At 42.3% G+C, this 22547-nt stretch overlaps 2 protein-coding genes across 9 annotated transcripts in view; one reads left to right on the top strand and one right to left on the bottom strand.

The window, feature by feature from the left end:
- Positions 1-17462, top strand: part of shank3a (SH3 and multiple ankyrin repeat domains 3a) — a 149663-nt gene extending 132201 nt beyond the window's left edge. For 3 of the 8 annotated variants that reach the window (XM_069162857.1, XM_069162860.1, XM_069162862.1), the window contains 7 exons: positions 2541-2621; positions 2797-2820; positions 3208-3335; positions 3579-3684; positions 4378-4904; positions 5018-7125; positions 12256-17462. In XM_069162857.1, coding sequence (XP_069018958.1) covers positions 2541-2621; positions 2797-2820; positions 3208-3335; positions 3579-3684; positions 4378-4904; positions 5018-7125; positions 12256-12826 — 3545 coding nt within the window. In that variant the 3' untranslated portion in view covers positions 12827-17462. Of the gene's footprint in view, positions 1-2540; positions 2622-2796; positions 2821-3207; positions 3336-3578; positions 3685-4377; positions 4905-5017; positions 7126-7680; positions 10833-12255 lie in introns of all 8 variants that reach the window. The other 5 variants (XR_011178932.1, XR_011178933.1, XR_011178931.1 and 2 more) reach the window with 5 other exon arrangements.
- Positions 17463-17770: 308 nt separating this feature from the next.
- On the bottom strand, positions 17771-22347 carry rabl2 (RAB, member of RAS oncogene family-like 2). Its single transcript, XM_069162863.1, has 8 exons — positions 21730-22347; positions 21161-21190; positions 20363-20442; positions 20148-20227; positions 19303-19414; positions 19047-19144; positions 18794-18877; positions 17771-18492 (listed from the first exon to the last, which is right to left on the bottom strand). Exons 1-8 carry the CDS (start codon positions 21834-21836, stop codon positions 18412-18414), a joined length of 672 nt encoding a protein of 223 aa, XP_069018964.1. The 5' UTR covers positions 21837-22347; the 3' UTR covers positions 17771-18411.
- Positions 22348-22547: the final 200 nt, after the last annotated feature.

Here is a 22547-nt window from a genome sequence, read left to right as displayed (position 1 = left end):
TTCCCTGCTGTAAATTCATGTAGTTTCCATGTCAACCACAGCTCACCATTACTCAGCTCCCACACAGTCCTGGCACAATGACCTCAGGACTGTGTACACTGCAGTGGTGCGTGTGTGTGTGTGTGTGTGTGTGTGTGTGTGTGTGTGTGTGTGTGTGTGTGTGTGTGTGTGTGTGTGTGTGTGTGTGTGTGTGTGTATGTGTTTTTATGCGTGGTAGAGTACCGTGTTCACCTCCTTTGTGATAATTGAGATAGAGAGACAGTGATAAATGAGTTTGACCTTGTTTCATTGGGACAGTACTGTATCAACTAAATCCTGCTACTCAGGGCTTTATGGTCTCTGTTAATCTCTCTTTTTGTCCTTCTGTCTCTCATTCATGTTGTCTTTGCATTATTCCCTAATGCGTGTTGCCTTTAAATAAACCCATTCCCTTGGTAAACCATTAGACATTATTAGTCTACTGCATGTAAAAAAAAAAAAGGGGAAAAAAAAGTTTTAAGTATACGAGTATACATAATGACTCGTATATACTTAAGTATATTTAGTATATATACGTTTTTTTTATATAGCTTCAGCCTTTTTTGACCTTTGAAAATTGATGTAAAGATGCTATTCCATTTCATGGTGGGGAATGAGTTGAAAAGGTCAATACTTCTCTCATGTCTGTCCATTTAATAAGAGGTTACAGCCAGTAGCTGGTTAGCTGTTTGCCACCGTGTTTCTAGTCTTTAGCACAAACACCGTAGACAGGGCAAACAGCTCCTGTCCAAAGGTTACAAAAATCACATATCTCTACCTCCAAAGCTTGCTAATTAACACATTATTCATACTTATTTAACCCATAAAAAAAAATAAAAAATAAAAAAAAATCAAGGAGGGCAGACAAATTGAAGTGCCGAGACACAGACAGTACGAACAGCCGAAGACTCGAAGGAGCGCGGCTTCTGTTTTAGAGCTCAGAGGGAATTAAATCCTTCGCTCGTGTTTCAAACTTCTCCGTGTCTTCTTTTGCACCCCCCCGATCTGTGTGGAACACCCTCTCCTATCGCTCGGCTCTTCTGGTGGGACTCGCTGCATATTGCGCACCTTTGCACAAAAGCACGGACACATGCTGACACACGCAGACTCGCGAGCAAACACGCGCGCACACACACACACACACATACTCTGCACCATGCGTGGCCTCACTACTGCCACCGTTACCATGGCGACTACACTGCATGTTTGAATTAAGCATTACATTACAGCAACTCTCTCTCCCTCTGAGCCTGTCTCTGTTCCTCTCTCTTTCTCCATCCTCCTCCGTCTCCTCGGCTCGCTGCTCCTGTACCAGAATGTGCAGGCTGGTGAGGAAATGAAGATGTTTGATACGGACGATACCCGGGATGGCTTATGTGCAGTAGATCTGCAGCTGCTGACGACAGCATGATAGTTCTGCTCTAGTAAGGCTCTAGGGTATCTGTGGGTTTTGGAGAGCCGTCGCTCTACAGTGGCGCATTGAGTGTTTGCTAGTCGATCTCACGTAGAGTGAGCTGATCTGGGTCCATTGTGGGGTATTGTCAGGAAACTTGGCGAGGTCGTAGCGTGTAGAGACTGCTGCTGTGTGTGGTTTTATGATCACTGTCCGACTGCATGGCATCACGTTGTTACTGCAGCTTGTACATGACTGCATTATTTTTATTTTTTTTAGTTTAGTTGATTGCAGCGTTTATTGAATGCCTTTTTTTTTTTTTTTTTTTTTTTTTTTTAAACCTGTGACTCTGGAGTTTATTTTTGAAGCTAAGATTTCATAGATATGATTTACTGCTGTGACTCGGACGGTAGCAGCCCAGTTGCCATGTGTGTATAGTAGGATTGGGAGGGTCCCCTGAGCTTCGGGGTATAAAGTCTGCAGCGCATCATTTTCCTTAGCTGTTATATTTGCTGCCATCTCTTCGTCTGGCAGCCCACATGTCATTGTGTCCTCCCCCGTGGAGTTTTCTCTGTGGGAGGATATGCATGTGTGTAAGCCGGAGGGTTCTTGAGTTTCTGTCTGATGCACATCTGCTGAATTCCAGACAGGCAGCATATTAAAAGTAAGATGGATGACTTTCTCCCTCTCCTTTCCACACACGTTTTACATATTGTGCCTATTGTGGCGTACACATTCTGTAGTTCAGTGTTTAATGGGAGGATTCAGAAAGATAGGGATGTTACTTAGAGGGATGCCCTGTACGTTTACTGCCAACGGACTCCTCAACAGAGAGGAATTCTTGCAGCACAGAGACTAAAAAAGTGAAAGTCCCGAAGACAGAAAGACACAATTGGAAGCCATCAGACCAACAGACAACAAACCATGAAGAAGCTGGGCTCCAACCGTAGCCTGAACAAGGTCCTTGCTAAGTGTGAGAGATCCAACTCAACTGAATTTGACCAAATCAAAGCAGCCAAGACAGGATGGGCTGGTCGTCTGGGGGAGGCCAGGAGAGCACTGAGCCGCAAAGCCAAAGGATTTTCAACCCCCTCAACTTCAGCCTCAACACCGTGCCTTTTCTCCACAGCTCCCCCACCACCCAAGAGAGCTCCAAGCACCACCCTGACACTGCGCTCTAAGTCCATGACTGCTGAGCTGGAGGAACTTGGTGAGTGCCAAAGAATTGGCGTACAAACCCAACACTAGCGTCTTCTTTTCTGTCGTATTTCTGCTTTCGCTTAGTCATTCAAACTTGGTGACTCCTAACTTTTAGAATAGTCACTTCTGTTGCCTTGTTCTTGTCATTTCCCCTCCTCTCCTGACGCTATCTTTTTCCCACCAAGCTTCTGCTCGGAGGAGAAGAGGAGGTGAGTCTGAGGCAAGAAATTGACAGCTCTCTGAACGTCATGAAGATGATTTATCACTAATTTAAGCAGTGTCGATTAGAACAGAAGAGAAAACGCGAATAATGCTTGAAACACATTGACTCCTTTTCTCCACTTTGTCTTTTTTCTCTCTTTGTCTCTTAAGTCTTAGCGCTCACTCAAGGAAACACAATGAAATTGTTTCGAGACAGTGTTGTGATTTAGTACAATACCCAGAGCATGACCCCCTCCCCCACACTGCAGCGTATAGCTACCTCTTAGAGATGCCTTTGCATTCTCTTCTATTACCTAAAAGTCAGAAATGATGACAGAACATTTCCATGGTCTTATGTCCCAGTATTTAGTTATGCCTCATTTCCTTTTCAACAGAGAGACTAGATGAGATGTTGGCATCCCAAGAGTCTATGTTGCGTTCTCAGCCCTCGGAGGCAGATTACAGAGCAGCCACTGTCAAACAACGGCCTACCAGCAGGAGAATAACACCAGCAGAGATCAGTGTGAGCGCACCTACACACAGCTCATTGGCAGACAGCATATGCCACTATGCTGGCGTACATACAAACACACTCAAAAACACCTGGCCTACACGACATGCAACACTGCACACATTTATGCATGCACTGCTCTGTGCTCCTTTATTCTTGGTATTCTCAATGCAAATTCAATTTTATTTTAGCGTCAAAGACGTTTACAGTGTCTTTAATGACAGAGTACATTTTTATTTTTATTTTTTTCTGTAGTCACTGTTTGAGAGACAAGGGATGACTCTACATGGAGGTCTTCACCCAGGGATTGAGAGAGGTCACATACCGCTGCCAAAGGGCATGTCCAGGACCAAGTCTTTTGGTAAAACAATCACCCATCCTGTGCATATTCATGTGAATTGAATGAACCGTGTAATCATACAGTATAGCATATAAGAGGAGGAAGCTTCAATCTCTTTTCATATACTGCATTACTACGCCCACAAATAACAGCATACAGACATCAGTGTGCAACAAATTGGAAATAGGAAACAAATAGGTTGAAGATGCATCCTCATCAAATTTAGACTTCCCATTGACGAGACATCCTTACCCAAGTCCAACCTTGACAGATTAACAAATGTTAACAGTTGACAGAGTTACCAATTCATGCTTACATAGCATTAAATGTTCCGAATGTGCAAATGTGAATGTGGATATTCTCAAAAACAGATTTAGAGAGCAGATATTCAAATCCAGAGCTTGTTTCAAAAGTAGATATACGCATGCATTATTAATACTCAACTGCATTATTAACATTTTTCCTTTTTTTTCAAGCACACTTATTAAATGAATGTTGAATTCATTGTTAAATAAATCTGAAATAATTAGAGGTAAATGTTTTATTGAAATATTGTATAGCAATTATTACCTGTGTGAGTAAACAGATTTACAGATTAATGCATTCCACCATATTTTTAATGAAGCAGCTGTGGATCTGCTAGGCTCATATGAAATGGCCCTTTTTCCTGAGTTTACTCTACATCACCAGATGATCTGTACTCTTCCTCATCAGGTGCCACGGAAGAGGATCGGCTATCTGCCCTTGCAGGCGAGCACCGATTTCCCCGCAGTTCCTCCATGACAGACAGCCTCCGAGACCACTCACAGCCCCATCCTATCCCTCCACCTCCGCAAACGGCACCTCCTCCTCCTCCCTACTACCTAGACACGGGTCCTCCCCCGGCGTTCTGCCCTCCTCCGCCCCCATCTAGGACCCAGAGTCAGGGCCATGAGCCTGGTGGACGATCCAGCTTTAAGCCCTCCTCCTTGGACCTGCCTTATGAGGCTGCCCAGCGGCAGGCCTCTCACATCGAGAGACAGAAGAAAGCCCGCTCCATGATCATCTTGCAGGACTCTTCCCATTTACCTGTAGAACCTACAGAAATTCCCCGTCCTACTGCTGCTACTCCACCTGAGCGAATCAAAAGGAAGGGTCGGGTTATTGACAACCCTTACGCTAATGTGGGTCAATTTAGCATTGGACTGTACACACCCACCAAACCCCAAAGGAAGAAAAGTCCCCTGGTGAAACAGCTACAGGTATGTTAAGGATTATTTTGTTGCTTGTTTGTTTGTTCTTTTTTTACTTTAATGTAAAAGACCCTCTAACCTGATTTTTTTTTTTTTTTTTTTTTTTTGTATGTCCACTGCAGGTGGAAGATGCACAAGAGAAAGCTAGTTTGGCCTTAGCTGCTGCCCACTCGCGAGAGAGCTCACCCTCAGGACGACACCCACATATCCATGGGCACACACACACCAGCCGTGCAGACTACTACCAGCAGCAGCTGATGGCTGAGCGAGAGCGTATGCGTGCCCAGGGAGAGATGATGTTTCAGGGTAAGGGCCCCTTCGCTGCTGCAATAGCTGGAGCAGTGAAAGATCGTGAGCGTCGCCTAGAAGAACGGAGGAAATCCACTGTCTTCCTTTCTGTTGGGACTATGGAGGGGGCATCTACCACCAGCGCCGATTCCCCCTCTCTGACTCAGTCTCACTCTGTCGATGAACGGATGCTGACCCGAGAGCTGGGACAGCTCCCTCCCCCTGCCTTGGCTCTGAGCCCCTCACCTAGTGGGACCACCTTTATCCATCCACTAACAGGAAAGCCCCTGGACCCTAATTCACCACTGGCTCTTGCGCTGGCCGCAAGGGAGAGGGCGCTCACCTCCCAGAGCCAGTCCCCAACTAGCAGCCCAGAGCCTCGGACTAAACAAGAGCGAGCAGGCCAGGGTGTAATATTCATTGACAGTCAGACCAAAGAGTCTCCACATGGGGAAGGGGCATCTACACCCCCCCCTTTTTCACCTAAAAGCGCCAAGGCAGCAGGGTATGGAGCTGGATCCTCCCCAGCATCAATTTTAGTACCCCAGCCCACCAAACCACAATGGGCTACATCAACATCACCTGTTTCATTCCGGCAAGAGATGGAGGCAAGAATAGAGGAGAGGAAGGAGGAGAAGAGATTAGAGGATAAAAAAAGTATGTTGATCAGTATTATGGATACATCACAGCAGAAGACAGCAGGACTAATCATGGTCCATGCTACCAGTAATGGCCAGGCTGTTAGCGGGGATTCAGAACTAGAACAGACACCTGCCCCGGCGTCGACGGAGCCCAGCAAATCACCAAGTCCACGGGCGAAATCCCCCAGTCCCTCTGTGTCACAGCCCCTGGCCCTGCCTCAAACTCAGCGTCCTGCCAGTCCAGCCCAAGAGAAAAGTCTGGCTCAGGGAAGCTCCGAGGAGGATGTGGATCCGTACACAGTGACCCTGCCCCCTGCCATATTATCCTCCAGTGATGAGGAAACCAGAGAGGAGCTACGTAAGATTGGAGTTGTTCCGCCACCAGACGAGTTCGCAAATGGACTGCTGGCACAGGCACAGGGGACGCCAGTGGCCCCAACTAAACCTGCCACCTCTCCCACCACCCCTTCAACACCAACACCCCAAACTCCCTCAACCCCAACAAACCCAACTGTGACCCCCACCCAGCCTCAGCCTCAGCCTCCCCAGCCCCCACCTCCACCCAGTGCAGCAGCTGTCTCAGGGAAGCCCTCTGACCCTCTGGAGCCCCCACCGGTGGGCGAGTCTGGTTCTGCAGCTGACTCAGGCGTGGAGGAGGCTGATACGCGCAGCTCCAGTGAGAGAGAACGAGACCACCACCTCGAGACCACCAGCACCGTCTCCACGGTTTCCAGCATGTCCACATTGTCCTCAGAAAGCGGCGAGCCTGCTGACACACACACCACGCACACCTCCTATGCCGACGGGCAGACTTTTGTGCTCGACAAGCCGCCAGTGCCTCCGAAGCCCCGACTCAAGTCCCAGATAGGAGGCAGTAAAGGCCCCGTCACCTTCAGGGACCCTCTGCTGAAGCAAAGCTCTGACAGCGAGCTGCTATCACAGCAACAGGCCGCTGCCCTGGCTGCTGCCGCGGCTGGAGGAGCTGGCCTCCCCCCAGGTGGTTCAGCCTCAGTGACTGGTCTGGCCCCCACCAAGCCACGCTACCTCTTCCAGCGGAGGTCCAAGCTGTGGGGAGACCCAGTGGAGCCCCGTGGGCCAGGGGTGGGGCTAGGTATTGGGAGTTTGGGCAATCTTGGTGGGTTAGGACTGGGGCTGGGTGCAGATGAGAGCGCAAAACCATCTGTTATGGGAGAGCTCAGTTCACGACTACAGCAGCTAAATAAAGACACTAGGTCACTGGGAGAGGAACCATTGGGAGCGTCACTTGACCCAGGGAGGAAGTCACCTGTGACAGGTGCCAGGTAAGAGAATATCTGGTAAAAGTGTACTGCAGAAGTATTTCAAATAACAGTAAAAGGGAAGATTTTAAGTTTCATTCATACCTTTTACTTCTATGGTGGCAGAGACCAAACTATTCAGTGAGAAGGGTCTTTCATACTTTTTATAAGTTTTATCAGTTTCTCTTGTTTATCAGCAGTAAGAAGTCTTTATTTACATCAGTATCTTCTGTGAAAAATCCCTCTTTATTTCTGTTGTGCATGACATGGCTTACATTATAAAATATGCATATGAATCTATACGTAAGCCAGTCTACCATGAAGGTAAGTGGTAATGAGATCAGAGGTCACTAGCGTTGTTGGCATTAGCTTCCATGACAATATCAGTGAGACAACAGTTAATATCTGCTATACTTATCTCATTAAGAACAAAGTCATGTGGCATAGACAAGAGGCACATTAAAGCTTATCTGTAGCATCTGAAGCTCAGTGCTGTTTTTGTCGATTATCTGTGGGTTTCCTTTATTTTTTTTTTACAACATGCCTGAAAGTTCAATGAAATCCTTTATATTTCTGCAGATGTGAGGACACCGAAGAGAGTAAACCTTAAGGTTATAGACTCTAGGGTAAAGCAAAGCTTTTTTTGAATATATATTTTCATAACAAGCCTATCAACTAAGCCCATTGAAAAAGAACAACCCTTTTATACATTTTGTTTCACATATTTTCTTTTACATATTATTTGTTACCTCGTTTGCATCATCAGATTTCGTCACGGCTACTTACAGAATCTTTCAAAGTAACATTAATTAAAAGAAGAAAGTATAATATTATAATGTGTTTTTTTTAAGAAATTATTGGTTTTAAAGATACAGTGTATTACAATTGAGGGCTCTGGTCTTGCTTCTAAACTGCTCCTTGTTTCCATAGTTACTACTGTACTCCTTAGCCACCTGTTAAATGTTAACATGCTGTTAACAGTCGACAGCAGAAGTCAATAAGTTTGTGTAATGCAATTTGTGCAAGCGTGCGTGTGCGGGCAGGTGTGTGTGTGTGTATTAGATTATCTGTTGGTGCAAACGAGGTAGCAGGGCTTGAAGGCATGTACCTCCTGAAAGCTTTTCCTCATCTCTTACACACTCTCACTTGTGGGTTCTAACCTATGACCCTGCCAGTAGTTACCCTTCCAGCATTTCCTTGAGTGTTTCCCAAAGTCCCTGTTCAAATAATAAATAATATATCCTCCTATCTACAGGTCTTTGCAGTCATCACTGATTTAAACTTGATAAGATCAGAAACTGTGGTTTCATTCTTATCACCGTCCCCCATCCAAAAGTTATCAGTGATAACCTCAAAGATGTAAGGATGTATTTGAAGAACTATTTGAACGTGACTGAACTATAATGGTGTGCCATGTTAGAATCATCCTCTCGTGATTTTGGCATTAACAGCCTTGTTAATGACGAAATTACCGGACAAAGTCCTCACCTTGTCAAAAGTTCCCAAGTGTCACCTGGAGTAAGTGTAAAGTAGATGGAGGAATCTTCTGCTTGTAGGTGCACAACGACCCGCCTCTGTCTGTTTTTTTATGACTTAGCAGGTTGGAAGTTAACATTTGATGTTTGAGGCACAAGTATTGGCTTTTTGGTTTGACATGGAATTAACAGTGATTGACCTTAAATTCAGTGTATTAAGTTATCTATCTTTGAGTCTTATAAAGAGCTCCAGAATAACTCTTCAGATAGAATTGAGTTTGCTCCTCCTCAATTTTCTTCTTCTCTCATCCTAATCTTTGTTTATATGATAAACAAGAATGCAAGAATCTGCTCTCACCATACTTCACGGCTGATTAAGAGGAGCTGAACGATATGAAGAGGCAATCTTAGATTGAGAAGCTGCCATAATAGACTTCGTCACAGTCCTCTCATCATTGTGATATCAGGAGGAGGAGATGACCAACTGCACACAACTGAAACTTGTGCATCAGTTTTTTGTGTTTCCATCCACTTGTCAATGAACTCAGTTACAATACCACCTCAGACAAAATAAATAAAACTTTTTCTACAACTGATCAGCATAGGCCTATGACTTAATGGCCTCTGATAGTAAAATTTGCACTTCGAAATATTTTGTTATTGTTGCCACAGATAAGTGTAGTTTGGAGTCTACGGAGGTTTGCTGCCACATCTTGTTGCTAATTCTGGTGATTTCGGAGGCAAGATTTATCTCCATAAGTGAAGGAATGTATTTAGAGCATCACTTCTTTTAAAAGGAAAACAAATCTGTATTTTTCTGTTTGTTTGTTTTGGGTTTTTTTGGTGCTGAAAACACCTGACAAGTGTTTTTGTGGTCCCATTCTTTCATTAGAATTGTACCATTATCAGTAATAGTAATTTGCTATCACAATAAGTAGGGTTAAAAAGCTTGCTCATCCCTACTGTTTAAGTCAGTGCATTGCATGGGTGACCACAAATGAAATACAAAATCACCATTTGACATTGGGCCAAATTCAACCATCAGTCATTTATATCTACTACAACAACATCTGTGGATGAAAAAGGTGATCATGATATCAAATATAACACATCATGTAACACCCAGTTCTGATTGGACTCATACTTTCCTGAGGTTATGCAATCAGAGTCCACTCCACCATCTCCATCCTGACAGCTCTGTCAAAGATGATCATGCACACCATTATTTCTCTCTCTTCTCTCTCTCTCTCTCTCTCTCTCTCTCTCTCTCTCTCTCTCTCTCTCTCTCCCTCTCTCTCTCTCTCTCTGCATTTGTTTCTAATCACCTACTGGAGCATTTCACAAATACCATTGGCATCCCAGCACTCTTGATTGTATTGGTCCTCCCTCACTCATCTCATCCACTATGTGCCCCATCTAAACCGCCTCTAAAACCACACTGCTGTATTTTGTCTCTCTTGTACCCGCCTCGTTCACATGCTGTATATCATAGCTTTGGGTGGTTTAGAAACTTGTGGATCTCATTTGATTTCATTTGTGCTCTTTGGTTTTCTGTTCTTCGTTGTTTATGTAAATTGCATAACTTTGTTTTGTTTTTCAGTGTTTGTGTTGAGGATGGCCATGGTCCCTGACTGTCTTGCTTATTGAACACTGTAGGTTTCTCGAAACATGCCAAAGTAGACCAGCACATGTTGCAATTTTTATTTCTTGAAAACACACATGCGTACACCAATTATATACATTGCAACACATACAGATGTAAATTACCATCTAGTACTTTCATAATACAACTACAGAAGTCAAGAGACATGTGCCTCCCTTTTTTTTGTTGTTTTGTTTATTTGTTTGTTTTTCTTTGTGCAGTGTTTGATATGTGAATAGTGTGCTCATTTCTCTCTCATGTAGCCCACTAGTCAGACCTTCCAGCGCTGAAACCTACTCTGTTGTCTTTTTCACGCAAACACATTGGCAACACAAATGCATGCATACACGTCAGTATATGTGAACATACATGTAGTCCTGCGCAGTCACATACACACACACACACACACACCTGCACACGCACATAAAGCATGTCAAAGATAGCAGAGTTGGTTGAAGCAGCCTTATAAGTCTGGTTGGCAGGCTGCGTCTCATGGAGTGATGCTAACATTCTCTCCCATTGCTCTCTCTCTGCTCACCTTGCATGCTCCGCCCTGCTGCTCTGATCTGATTGGTCTAGAACTGACTGTGCGCCCAGGAGGGCAGGACGACTGTGTAAGTGCGCATGGAGCTCATCTCATATCCGTCGGCTCCCAGTAGTCTGATCATTTGTCCAGCCTGCGTGCTGTCTTAGTTAAACCTCTGTTCCATTACACTCTTCAGTTCAACTCTCACCCATATCAGAAGTTCCAAACACATGCAGTAGATTAAAAACCACTCGCTCACGTGCATGAATAAGACCGACACCACTGCGATAACCTTTCATCACACTTAGGTCTCTCCTTTCTGCTTCTCCCTGCTTGCATCAAAATAGACCAAACTCTCATTTGAACCTTAATCTCTAATCCATCTCTCTTTGTGACCATCCTTCCTTACATTAGATCAGTAGTGTACTAATAGTTAATCTCTTAGACTAGAATTTATGCCTCTAATGTTTTTTTTGTTTTTTTTAAAGTGTCAGATGTAAAAATTTAAATAAACTAACTTTCATTGAAAGACATTTGAGTAACTGATGTTGCACATCAGATTTCCCTTTCTATAGAACGATTGCCAGTTTATGTCTGTGCAGTTCTTTTTCCTCATGCTACAGATGGTAAGATTGGGTTGGTTGGTCACTGATATTCCCTAAATGCTAGAAGTACCGCACTGAATTAAGTGTTGGCCGCACCTCCAAGGTAAATCAGCATTCATTTGATTAAATGAAGATACGTTTTGGAAAAAGACACAGTTTCGTGTGTCCCCACATGGCCTTTAACAGCAATTTAAGGACATGATAGATTTCATCTGTTATTTTTTTAATACACTTCAATTCTTTGTCATACACAGAAAAGCTGAAAACCCAATATAAAATTATCTTTTAGAGCTGCCTTTTGCGTCTAAATGTAGGTGTGTGTGTGTGTGTGTGTGTGTGTGTGTGTGTGTGTGTGTGTGTGTGTGTTTGTTTGTTCTGAAATTGCCACATATTCAAATATGAATTCAGTCCTTTCAGGTTAGTCCTATCTGCATTTTGAATGTAAAACAGAATAAATCTGTTACTCTAATTCTAATCCATTTTTAAAGCGCTTGCATTAGTGGGTCACAGTGACCATGTCAGGGAAGCATGCATTATGACTTAAAAGGAAGTAGCTTTAAATTAAATTCATTTTTGGAGAACGACTTCATTTTATGAAGAACTGAGTGCAATAAACACATATAATTTTATTCAAAGCTGTGAATAATATCTGAAATTTGTATTACTACCAACAATGAGTGCAACTTGCTGCTTGGATGTTGCTGTAATGTGAGAGTAGTTGAATCTTTTTTTTAACATTTATTAACCTCTATCCTACACTAACATTTAAAAAAAACCAAAAAAAAACAGGACAGTAGTTTATATAGATATATAACCAAAAGCTTGGTCTCTTTCTTCTTTATTTTTACTTTGTTCAGCTTCTTCTTTGGTAATATTTCTAAAACCCTCTACTTTTGTCACCACTAGACTTTTCAGCAGCCTAGGCGAGCTCCACACCATTTCTCAGAGAAGTTATGGAACTACATACACCATCCGCCCTGGCAGCCGTTACCCTGTCACCCGACGCACCCCTAGCCCCGGTTCAGGCTCACCTGATCGGGGCGACCCTCTTGGACGATTCTCAAGCTTCGGCCTACCGACCTCACCGACTACACCGCCACAAACCATCCTCAAGTCCTCTAGTCTCAGCCTACCCCAGGAGCCGAAGGAGGTCCGCTTTGTAATGAGGAGCTCCAGCGCCCGTTCCCGCTCTCGCTCCCCGTCCCCGTCACCATCTCATTCCCCTGGGTTGGGGTCGCCGCTTTTGGCCCTGCGACCTTTCCACCAAAAACCCCTCCACCTTTGGAACAAGTACGACGTTGGAGACTGGCTGGAGAGCATCAATCTGGGAGAGCACAGAGCAGGGTTTCAAGAACATGAGATCGAAGGCTCTCACCTCCCAGCTCTAACCAAGGATGACTTTGCAGAGCTGGGAGTGACTCGAGTCGGACACCGCATGAACATTGAGCGAGCACTGAAACAGCTGCTGGAGAGCTGACCTCTGCCCTGAGACACAGCAACAGATGTAGGGGGAGATGAAGGCAGAACAAATAAGATATAGAGCTGATAGAAAGAAATGATAGGGACCGCTCCTCTTTTACTCTGGCTGCTTTTAATTTTGACATCACCAATGTTTACCCGTGGTCCTTAATAACACTTTCCCGTTCTGCATAACCACCCTGCACTTGGCACTGCACTGAAGAGGAGGAGTCAATATATTCATCCCCCTCTACTCGGCCCTTAGTGTCTGCCCACCTGCTTGCCAGCGGCCAATTAGATCAGACCTCAAAATGATATCTGATCTTTCTTTGCTGGGGAGAATCGCATGAGCTCCAATTAAAACATTTGATTTGTGAAAGGTTCAGTTGTTTCCTTAGTAACACCCACACGTTCTCCGTTACTATTCCCTCCTCTCCTCTCTACCTCTACCCTCCCACCCCCCTCTATTAGGCCTCTGAAAGGCTTTTGCAGTTTGAGTAAAGGAGGAGGAGAAAGAATTTCCGTTCCAAACAGAAAGCTCAGTTGCCTTTCAGAATATTTATACAGAGATCAACAATGGTGAACACAGTGCTATGGACATAGTGCTGACACAGCTCTGAGAAGGTGTGTCTTCTGTATACCTGCTGTTGTTTTTAAATCGAAGATTTTAGAGCCCAGAGGTGGAGCTCCACAAAGTAAACCGTGGGAGAAAACCCCTCTGCCTTGGTACCCAGACTGTGCTATCTATTATATTTGGAGAATGTTTAACCAACACTCGTGGCTTTTTTCATAATCAATTTTTTGGTTTTCCAAAGGGAATATTATATATATAGGTATTATATAATATAATATATATGTATCTAAATATAGCTTTCAGAAGAAAAGACAATGTTGCAAAGAGGAAATGTAATAAATTAATCTGCGCCTGTTTTCGGTTTTTAGTATAGAAGGCAGAGAGAAATCTTTAAATCTATTCCACCGATAGTTTACTCATTTCTACCAATTATATACAAACATATATAAATATATATATATTTGAAAGAAAAAGTATATAGATACGGAAATGAATTTTTTTGTCAAAGGTATACAACTTTCCTTAAGGTCACCCTTTCTTGAACCGTAGCATGACGAGTTGCATCATGTTTTGAACAGAGAGTTTGTTGTCTGTTTTTATTTTTCTTACGGTCTTCCTTCATACTAAAGGGCATCCCGTAATGTGAGGCTGAGACCCCAGTTGACACCCATCCCTACTGCTTCAGAAACAGGTCTCTCGCTGCCGTGGATGTGTCGCTCATTTATCCACTATAGCATACTGTGGGAGCCAACTAATGACCCAGCTAACTGGTTAACAGAGGGCTCTTCATCGTATGCCTGTTTATCATTCAGGGATGGAAGTTTGGGGCACTAGCATTAAGAGCTTGTTGGCTGTTTTAATACTGTCTGTTTAAATCCTTACAATTAAGCACCACCACTGTCTGAAAAATGTTAGAGAGCCAGTAAAATGTCCATCCCTGTGGCCCCTGGAGAGGCTTCTCAGACCAGGTTGCACACGGGCTGATATCGCAAAGGAAACACTGGGATGTGTTTCATTCCCAGTGAAGAGGGGGGGGGGGGAAGCATCATCAGTAAAAGATAACACAAATCTGAGTTTCATTTTCCAGTTCCAAGCGGGGGGAACATGGATGAATTAAGCTTAAACTGCTCAAATGAAACAAATAATTGTTTTCCTTATAACCCTCTACCTGCACTATAACCAACAAAATCTTGCCACACAAGCTTAAATGAGCGAGATGTGTGTGCGCCCTTCTCTAATGCCACAGCGGGAAATGTCTGTAGTCCCTCAGGCTGCGGGGATGGGGAAGCCTCTGTAAGGTCTTAAGGAACTTGAAGTATTTTACAACCTGGCAGTGTCTTTGCACAGTCGCTGCTTCCCTCTATCTCTACCATTAACTTTGCGAGTAAAGAATTATCATGAACGGTGGCAGCCAGAGCTCTAAAAAATAAGACCCAGGTTGTAAAAAGCAAAACAATTTTCCTTTAACAATACAAATCTACAATTGTACTCATGAGTAGCTTCTGCAGGCAGTGAGAAACAGTGAGTTTTATTCACGCAACAACAACAACAACAAAAAAAAGCATTTTAAGCATAGCTTTTATCTGACAAGATACCAGGAAATGTCTATTACCACTAAAAACCTCTGTACATCAGCAGCATCCAGTCGGTATGTCAAGGAGGGTTAACTTGGCATAAAGTTGTGTGAGTCTTTTTTTTCCTTTTTTGCAAGCAGTTTTTAAAAGCAGGTGGTGAACATGACATTGTATCTGGGTTGTAGGAATAGCACTCACTGCCTCACTGTGACCTCACTGATTATTTTACTTTCGACTCCAGTGTTTTGTCCTCAGACTCATTTGGACCTTTTATTTCTTGATTTGTTTATTTATTTTTGTTCTTACCCTCGGACACTGTGGGTATATTTTGTAGCCTGTGGAACATGATACTTAAGTCTTTCACTCATTTGACTTTTAGAGTGACAGAAAAAAGACAGAAAAAAATATCCTGTCCATTCTAAACATACTTAGACTTGTAAAAATGAGCAAACTACAAATATTTGCTTTTTTTTTTTTTTTTTTTTTTTTTAAATCACAAGCAATGTAAATATGATAGATTTCATATAAATTTTTGAAAAACAAAAAGTATATAGATCTATATATGAATGTTTGGCATATATGCATAGTTAACCACCTGTGGAAAAGGTGAGCAGATTTTATTCTTTCTATGAACTCTTGAACTTTTGAACTCTGAACTATGAACTAGGGGATGATTTGCACAAAACAAGGTGACAAGGTGCTAACATAAAAGCCACCCATCGTCCAAGCGCATGCGCGCATCTGGATTTCCTGAATCTCTCTGGAGTGGTCGTTCCTCTTCACCGTGTGTGTGTGTGTGCGTGTGTGTGTGTGTGTGGGGCTGTGTGCGTATGTGCGCGGATGCTTGTTTGTTTCCATTTGTGTGTGTGTGTGTGTGTGTGTGTGTGTGTGTCTTTGTTTGAGAGCGAGACGACGAGAATGCATGTGACAGTGAGAGAGTGTGTGGTTAATTGTTAGGGTTTACATCTTTGGAGTTAGTCCACTATAGCCTTACTGTATTACCATCAGAGATTGCCGGCGGTGGCTGTGTCACACCAACACACACACACACACACACACACACACACACACACACACACACAACACATTCACAAACAGAAAAATGCACACACACATTCATCTCCAATTCATTGTTCTGCAGTCTTGTTTTCTATGGAGTGACGTCTTCAAAAAGTGGGACTGCTCTGCCCAGGAGGGAGAGACAGACAGAGAGAGATCACCAGGGCGCATTGAGGAAAACACTGTCGCGTTTTATATTGCAAGACAACGACAAACTCACCTTGTAACTGTGTAGGTTCAGCTTATGCAGTGTCAACGTTTTGTACACCCATTCCCAGATGGCATTTGTGCTTCTTTACCCTCCACTCTGTCTGGCAGCACTCCTTTTTCCTTTTTCAGACCTTCAGTTTCTGAGTTATGGATATGCTATATGAGGTGAAGAACAAACAACACAAAGGAAAAATGTGCCAAAAAGTAACTTCACTTTTAACTGTATATTTGTCTTTGCTTTAGGACTATCTTAGTTACAGCGTTCTTGAGCTGTTAGTTAATATGATAATATGGTGCCATCTCCTGGAAATCTTGAGAACAACAGACATTTGTTAGATCCTTCTGTATTTTCCTGCAAGTGGAAGTACAGTCATTGTTATTATTTCGTAAAGAAGCAGGCTGTAGAAATATATGTAAACATACATATATTTATAGCTTGTGTATATCTACTTGCATTAACATTTCTATTTAAATTTTGAGATATAGTAACACGATAGCTTGATTTGACTGTGATGAAGGGTTACTGTTCCCATAATATGAATACAAAGAGCAGATCAAATGCTTGCGAGGTGAACGTGTACAGTCTGAACTCAGACACAGGCTGGCCTGGTGAGAAGAATCAATGCTGTAGTGAATACCTGGTTGGATTGTTGTGTAAGTTTACTACAAATACAGATGCAAAATAAGCAATGTGTAACAGACGTACACATCATTAGGTCAAATAAGTTCAGCGAGGGGTTATCTTTGTCTTATTTTCTAATCAACAAAGCACAATCTACATAGTGTAGGGGGAGCAGTGTGACCTTTTTAAAAAACCCACTGGGGTCCGGGAACCCACTGGAACCAGTGCTCTTATCAAAAGGTTTTTTTTTTTTTTCTTTCATTGTTGGTTTTCTCCTTGTTTGCACTGTGAAGTTTAGAACGGTGGATGTATCACTGCAACACCTCAGCCTTGTCTCAGGTGAACTTCCCCTTCTCGGCATCCGTTGACCAGGCAGTTCATCTCCGACTTCTCTCTTCCCTCTGGACACCGAAGGTATATTAGAACTCCCCCTTACATTTTAATACATGAAAGCCCAAGTTAAAGTACAAGTGAACCAGAAGCTACCTAGTATTCCTCATGCAAACAAGAGTAAGGGCGATAGTAAAGGTTGAGGCAAGATCTGAGATGTTGCCCAGGATATCTCCACCACAGAGATATATGTTTGTTATATTATGTAATAAATTTATAATTAAAACATGAAGTGCATTGTATTTTTGCTCCTGCTTTAGTGTCTCATGAGTAAGAATGTTAGTGTGAATTATCAAATATAAATACGCGCCCATACGCAGTTATTGTGTACAACATAACTGAAGCCCTTTCTTAATACGCTGCTTCTGCTGCTTTATAATATTATGAATGTACACAAAACTGCTTTTCCACCCGTATTCGACTGGCAGCTGCGTCTTATAAATGCTGACGTCAGCTTGACTACTTGGTGCTCTTGTCCGTACTTCTGGATGACAGCAATTTGGAAAGCGACGTCATTACAATTTGTTCACACGGTACATTAAGTTTTCATTTATAGAGCGCTGGGGAAAAAAAAAAAAGAAGCTGCATTTACATCTTAAAATGAATGCAACCAAAGCGGGCAACGAATCCCCGCTGACGCTGCACACGACGCTACACACAAACATCGAGAACAGCAGCAGGTACAGTTCATCATCACACGTTCTCCACGCTCTGTGTGCATTCAGTTTTCAGTGCTTCACATTGTTTTTACGTGACACTTAGTACTTTTTCTCGCCACACTTTAAGCAAACATTCACTTTCTGCTATTATAAGAGCAGATATTGTTCGAAGTAGAAATGGCAATGCCAAAAACAGCAGCTAAAGGAACCCGGTAAACAACACAAATCCTAATTATTCCACTGGGTTTATTTCCCCACTCGTGTCACTGGACAGCTGGAGGGCAGTTATTTTAAAAACCTGACGAAATGACTTGTCTGTCGTCCTCCAGGAAAAGAGTCGCATTCCAGTAATTTAAAAATCAGACAACCAAAAAAAAAAAGTACATAAGGACAAACAAAGTACCTACACAGAGAATCAGAAATCTCTGACACTTTGACTAAAAGCAAGAAAAAAAATATCCATTAAATGACATGAGGATGATCTGTAAAAGAAAAAAAAAAAAAAAAAAAAGTCTTTCAGTCCAACTCTGGACTTTCTGCTTTTAGTGCGTCCTCATCTGCTTCTGAATTATCTTCTTTCTTCTCCAGGTCAAAGTTCTGTAAGAGGAATGCGAGGGACAAAGGGACATCAGAAAACATGTTTTCAGTCAAAAAAAAAAAAGAAAAATGCTTTTTAACGACTCATTACAGCGACGAAGAATGGATGAGCAAAACGCCGTTTAAAAAAGGAAAACAAATTATTTGTTTTGGAGTTCATGAATGGCAGGTTATAAACCAATTATAGAGTTCCTTAGAGCAAGTGGTACGCGATAAGACGCGTTTCATTCTGTGCAGCGCATGCAGTTCGTGATGAGCGCATCGGCGATCACGCCGTGTTCTGACATTCAGAGACGTGTACCTCTAATTCTTGCATCACTTCATCCATGAAGTCCCTGGGGTTCTGCTTGTAGTCCACCGCTCTCTTGATCACTTCTCTGAACATCTGATGGGACAGTAACATTCGGAACCATCAGCCCACGAGTGCACTTCAAGTGGCACGGACGGTTTATAGTCTGAATGAATTTTGATACTCAAGTCTTATAAAGGGACTGATATCGTTGCGTTATAAAATTAAGTGTAGAATGGCAGGAGAAGAAACAACACACTCGAACCTTAACAACATTAGTCCCGTCGGCCGCTGACACAAAGTAAAACGGGAGCCCCTGCTTCTTCCCAAAGTTAAAGCTTCTCTGTGTCACCTTCAAGTCAGCTGTAGATGTGGGAAAAAAAAACAAAAAACATGTTCACATCTGTAAATTGAGAGTAAAAAAAAATGATTCCTGCAAACCAAAAGAATTTATGTCACTCATTCTGCTGCAAAATGAACATTACATACAGTTTTATCTGCAGTGTCACAACCAAACTCACCATCAATTTTGTTGGCTACCACACAACAGGGGATCTCCGGTCTGTACTCTCTTAGTTCCTTATACCAGTTGGCTAAATTCTTGTATGTGATCTTCCTTTGAACGTCAAAAACCTCGAAGAAAGAAGGAAGGTTTACAAAGAGTTCAACTAGTGCCTTCCAGCAGTCGTCTAACAATCTCTCGTTGACTTCCTTGTGAGAAAATCACCATCCTGGTGGTAGTTCAGGGGATGGTAAGAACACGAACCTTTTTATTCTGTCATCAAAGTAATCCATGTGAAATCGATTTTTTTTTTTTTTTTTTTTCTTTCTCAAATCTCTGTACTTTTAGTCGTGACTCACACTCTGACGCCTCTTGAATGTTCAATAACAGAACGGGTTTCCAGATTCATGTAAAAATCCAAAACTGAAGCATTTACAATTCACGAAACTAAATTATAGTCCAAAAAGCTCTTAGGCATGACACCTTGACAACCTTCCACGTAGACAGAAATGAAAATGAACTCGCACATGTGCATGATCAAATACGTCATCAAATAAAAAAAATAATAAAACATTAACCCTTCAATCAATTCAAGATAAAAGCTACAACAATCTGTCTCTGAAATATTTTAATGCATTTAATTTATCCATTTTTTTTTTTTTTTTTATCACATTCCAAATGATCTTTTTAACTAACAGAAATCCATCGTCCTCCAGCCATCACCTTTAGACCGTGCATAAACCGGCTTCTGCACTTTTAATAATACCTCGATATTTGTATTTTACCTCCCTGCAGGTTTGTGGAAGGAGGCGAAAGGATAAACGATGACTGAAAAACTGTCGCGAAGCCCAGAGTGTGTCTCACCATCATGCATGCGTGCGATTTGTGGTAGTAAGACGGATGCATGTTCTGAAACCTCTCCTGGCCAGCGGTGTCCCAGAAATCTGTGGGTTAAAGACACAAGGCATTTATTCCTGCAGAAGCAACACGAAATCATGTCTTGGTGATTTAAGCTTCAGTTGGCTGAAATGACTTCCCCGTGTGTCACTTTAAAAGCAGCACGACTGCACGGTACGTACCGACCGCCACCGTCTTGTTTCCTACGGTGGCTGTGTGTTTGTAGAGAGTCAAAGCGTAGGTTGACAACTGTTGGGGGCGACTGCAGGAGGCGTTCAGGAGCTTAACTTTTCAGGAAAAACAATCTGCGCCTTAGTTACCAAAAATCCAGCTGTCACCTTAATACTAGGATGATGGTGCGAAACGCTGCAGCACGGCTACTGAGTGTTGCACCTTAAGTTTGAGCACATTTATCCTACCTTGTTCTGCATAGGATTAATTTAAAAATAAAAAAAAAAAACGTTACTGTTTGTGTATAAATGCTTAAATGCACCTCTATATTCCTCGTCGCCTGCTCAGGTCAGCGGACCGGCAGCTTTCAGTGGTTCCTGAATCCAGATTTGGCTCTTAGGACTGAGGTTTTCACAGTCACAGCTCCATAACGTAGAACAGCCTCCCCTCCGGATCAGGTCACCCACTATACTACCAATATTCAAATCTCAATTATAAACGTTCTCTGGCATTTCTAGATTAGGCCCAACTTAATTAGGATTTTAGTTTTTAAGCGTTATATAGTGCTCGTGCATTTTTCTTGAGGGTTGCTCCGGCTTTATCTTCCTTTAATCTTTCTTTATGTTTTGTTGCTTATTTTTGGTTTTAATGGCTCTCTTGGTAACTTTTGTTGTTTTCAAATGTGCTATATAAATAATATGACCCGACTTCCCCCCGACCTTAAATAGCATGTGCAGAAGGTATAATGTGACCTATAAAAATGACTGACACAAGAGGCCATTTCATCTTAAATTTCTGCTGGAGGATACAATTCGTCCATGAGAAACCTCTCCATCAGCCTGTGAGAGAAGGACAGACAGCATTTGTAAACCATCAGACAATGAGAGCTGGTTACATACGTAATATGTACATACGCTATACGTATATGTACGTATATATATTATATATATATATATATATATATATATATATATATATATATATATATATATATATGTGTGTATATATACGCTATATGTATATATTATATATGTATATATACGCTATACATATATGTATATATATTATATATATGTATGTATATATACGCTATACGTATATGTACGTGTATGTATATATATATTATATATATATGTATATATACGCTATACGTATATGTACATAACGTATATTTGTGTATGTACATAAATATATATATATATGTATATGTACATACGCTATACGCTCCTCACACACATATATATATATATATATAAACATACATATATATATATACATATATATATATACATATATACGCATACATATATATATGTACATATATATATATGTATATGTACATATACACGCTATACGTTCCTCACGCCTCGATACTCACTTGGATTTACCGACCGCGCTGTCTCCCAGACAGATGATCTTCACTTGCTCGTCTGCGTCGTATTTCTTCAGGTCCAGTTCAGGGATGTTGCCAGCTTCGCCAGCCATTTTCCTCCACCTCCACCTCCACCTCCCCCTTTTTTTTTTTTTACTTTGTATTTAAACAACACGTGAAAACTCTCCGCTTCGAGCTTCCTACAGAAAGACGAGTTTTCAGCTAGCTTGCCGTCAGCTCAGCTGACGCTGACATCGTTTGGTCGACTTCACGCCACTTATTTCACCGCTCCTTCGCCGCTCGCGTCAAACAGAACCGATGCCCGCCGAAGCTGAGACCAGAACCAAAAACCCGGTCATTGATCACATTTGTCTTCGCTGTTTACTTTCTCGTGTCATCTCCTCGAGCCGCTAGTAGAATTAGCATTGTTAGCATTAGTCGACCTCGGTTAAATGTCACTGACTGTCCGGTTGTGTGTTATTATTCTTCTGCAGCACAGGGGGGGGGAAAGCTCGGCCCGTTTCTTCACTCTTTTTGGTGTCCAAATAGTAAAAGTTGGTAGATGTACGACGTCCACGACGATTTTTTTTCGTTTCTATGCAACGGGGACGCTACCAGGACCTCTTCTCGTTGTATCGGACTGTCCTGACAGGTGCCTGTCTAAAATGCTCGACGATTCTTCCCAGATGTTGATTTATTTTATTTTTGTTGACACTTCAAATGATTCAGTAAAAGCAACCATATAATTCAGGTAAATATTCTGCATCAATGGCACAAATCCCAGATTTACAATCCCCATGAGAAAGATTTGCTCTACTAGATGG

Source organism: Embiotoca jacksoni, unplaced genomic scaffold, assembly GCF_022577435.1.
Source record: "Embiotoca jacksoni isolate LCO1_2020_lvr unplaced genomic scaffold, fEmbJac1.0.p SCAF_3, whole genome shotgun sequence".
Classification (NCBI taxonomy): domain Eukaryota; kingdom Metazoa; phylum Chordata; class Actinopteri; family Embiotocidae; genus Embiotoca; species Embiotoca jacksoni.
Note: the sequence above shows the minus strand (reverse complement) of the source record. Positions and strands in the feature narration are given on the sequence as shown.

Excerpts from the sequence above, each read along its gene's own strand:
- rabl2 (XM_069162863.1), bottom strand. The coding sequence starts at position 21,836 with ATGGCTGGCGAAGCTGGCAACATCCCTGAACTGGACCTGAAGAAATAC. Across the intron at positions 21,191-21,729 it reads AGCGCGGTCGGTAAATCCAA|GCTGATGGAGAGGTTTCTCA; the intron begins GTGAGTATCGAG and ends CTTCTCTCACAG. Across the intron at positions 20,443-21,160 it reads AGGTTTCTCATGGACGAATT|TCGCCCCCAACAGTTGTCAA; the intron begins GTATCCTCCAGC and ends CGCCTCCTGCAG.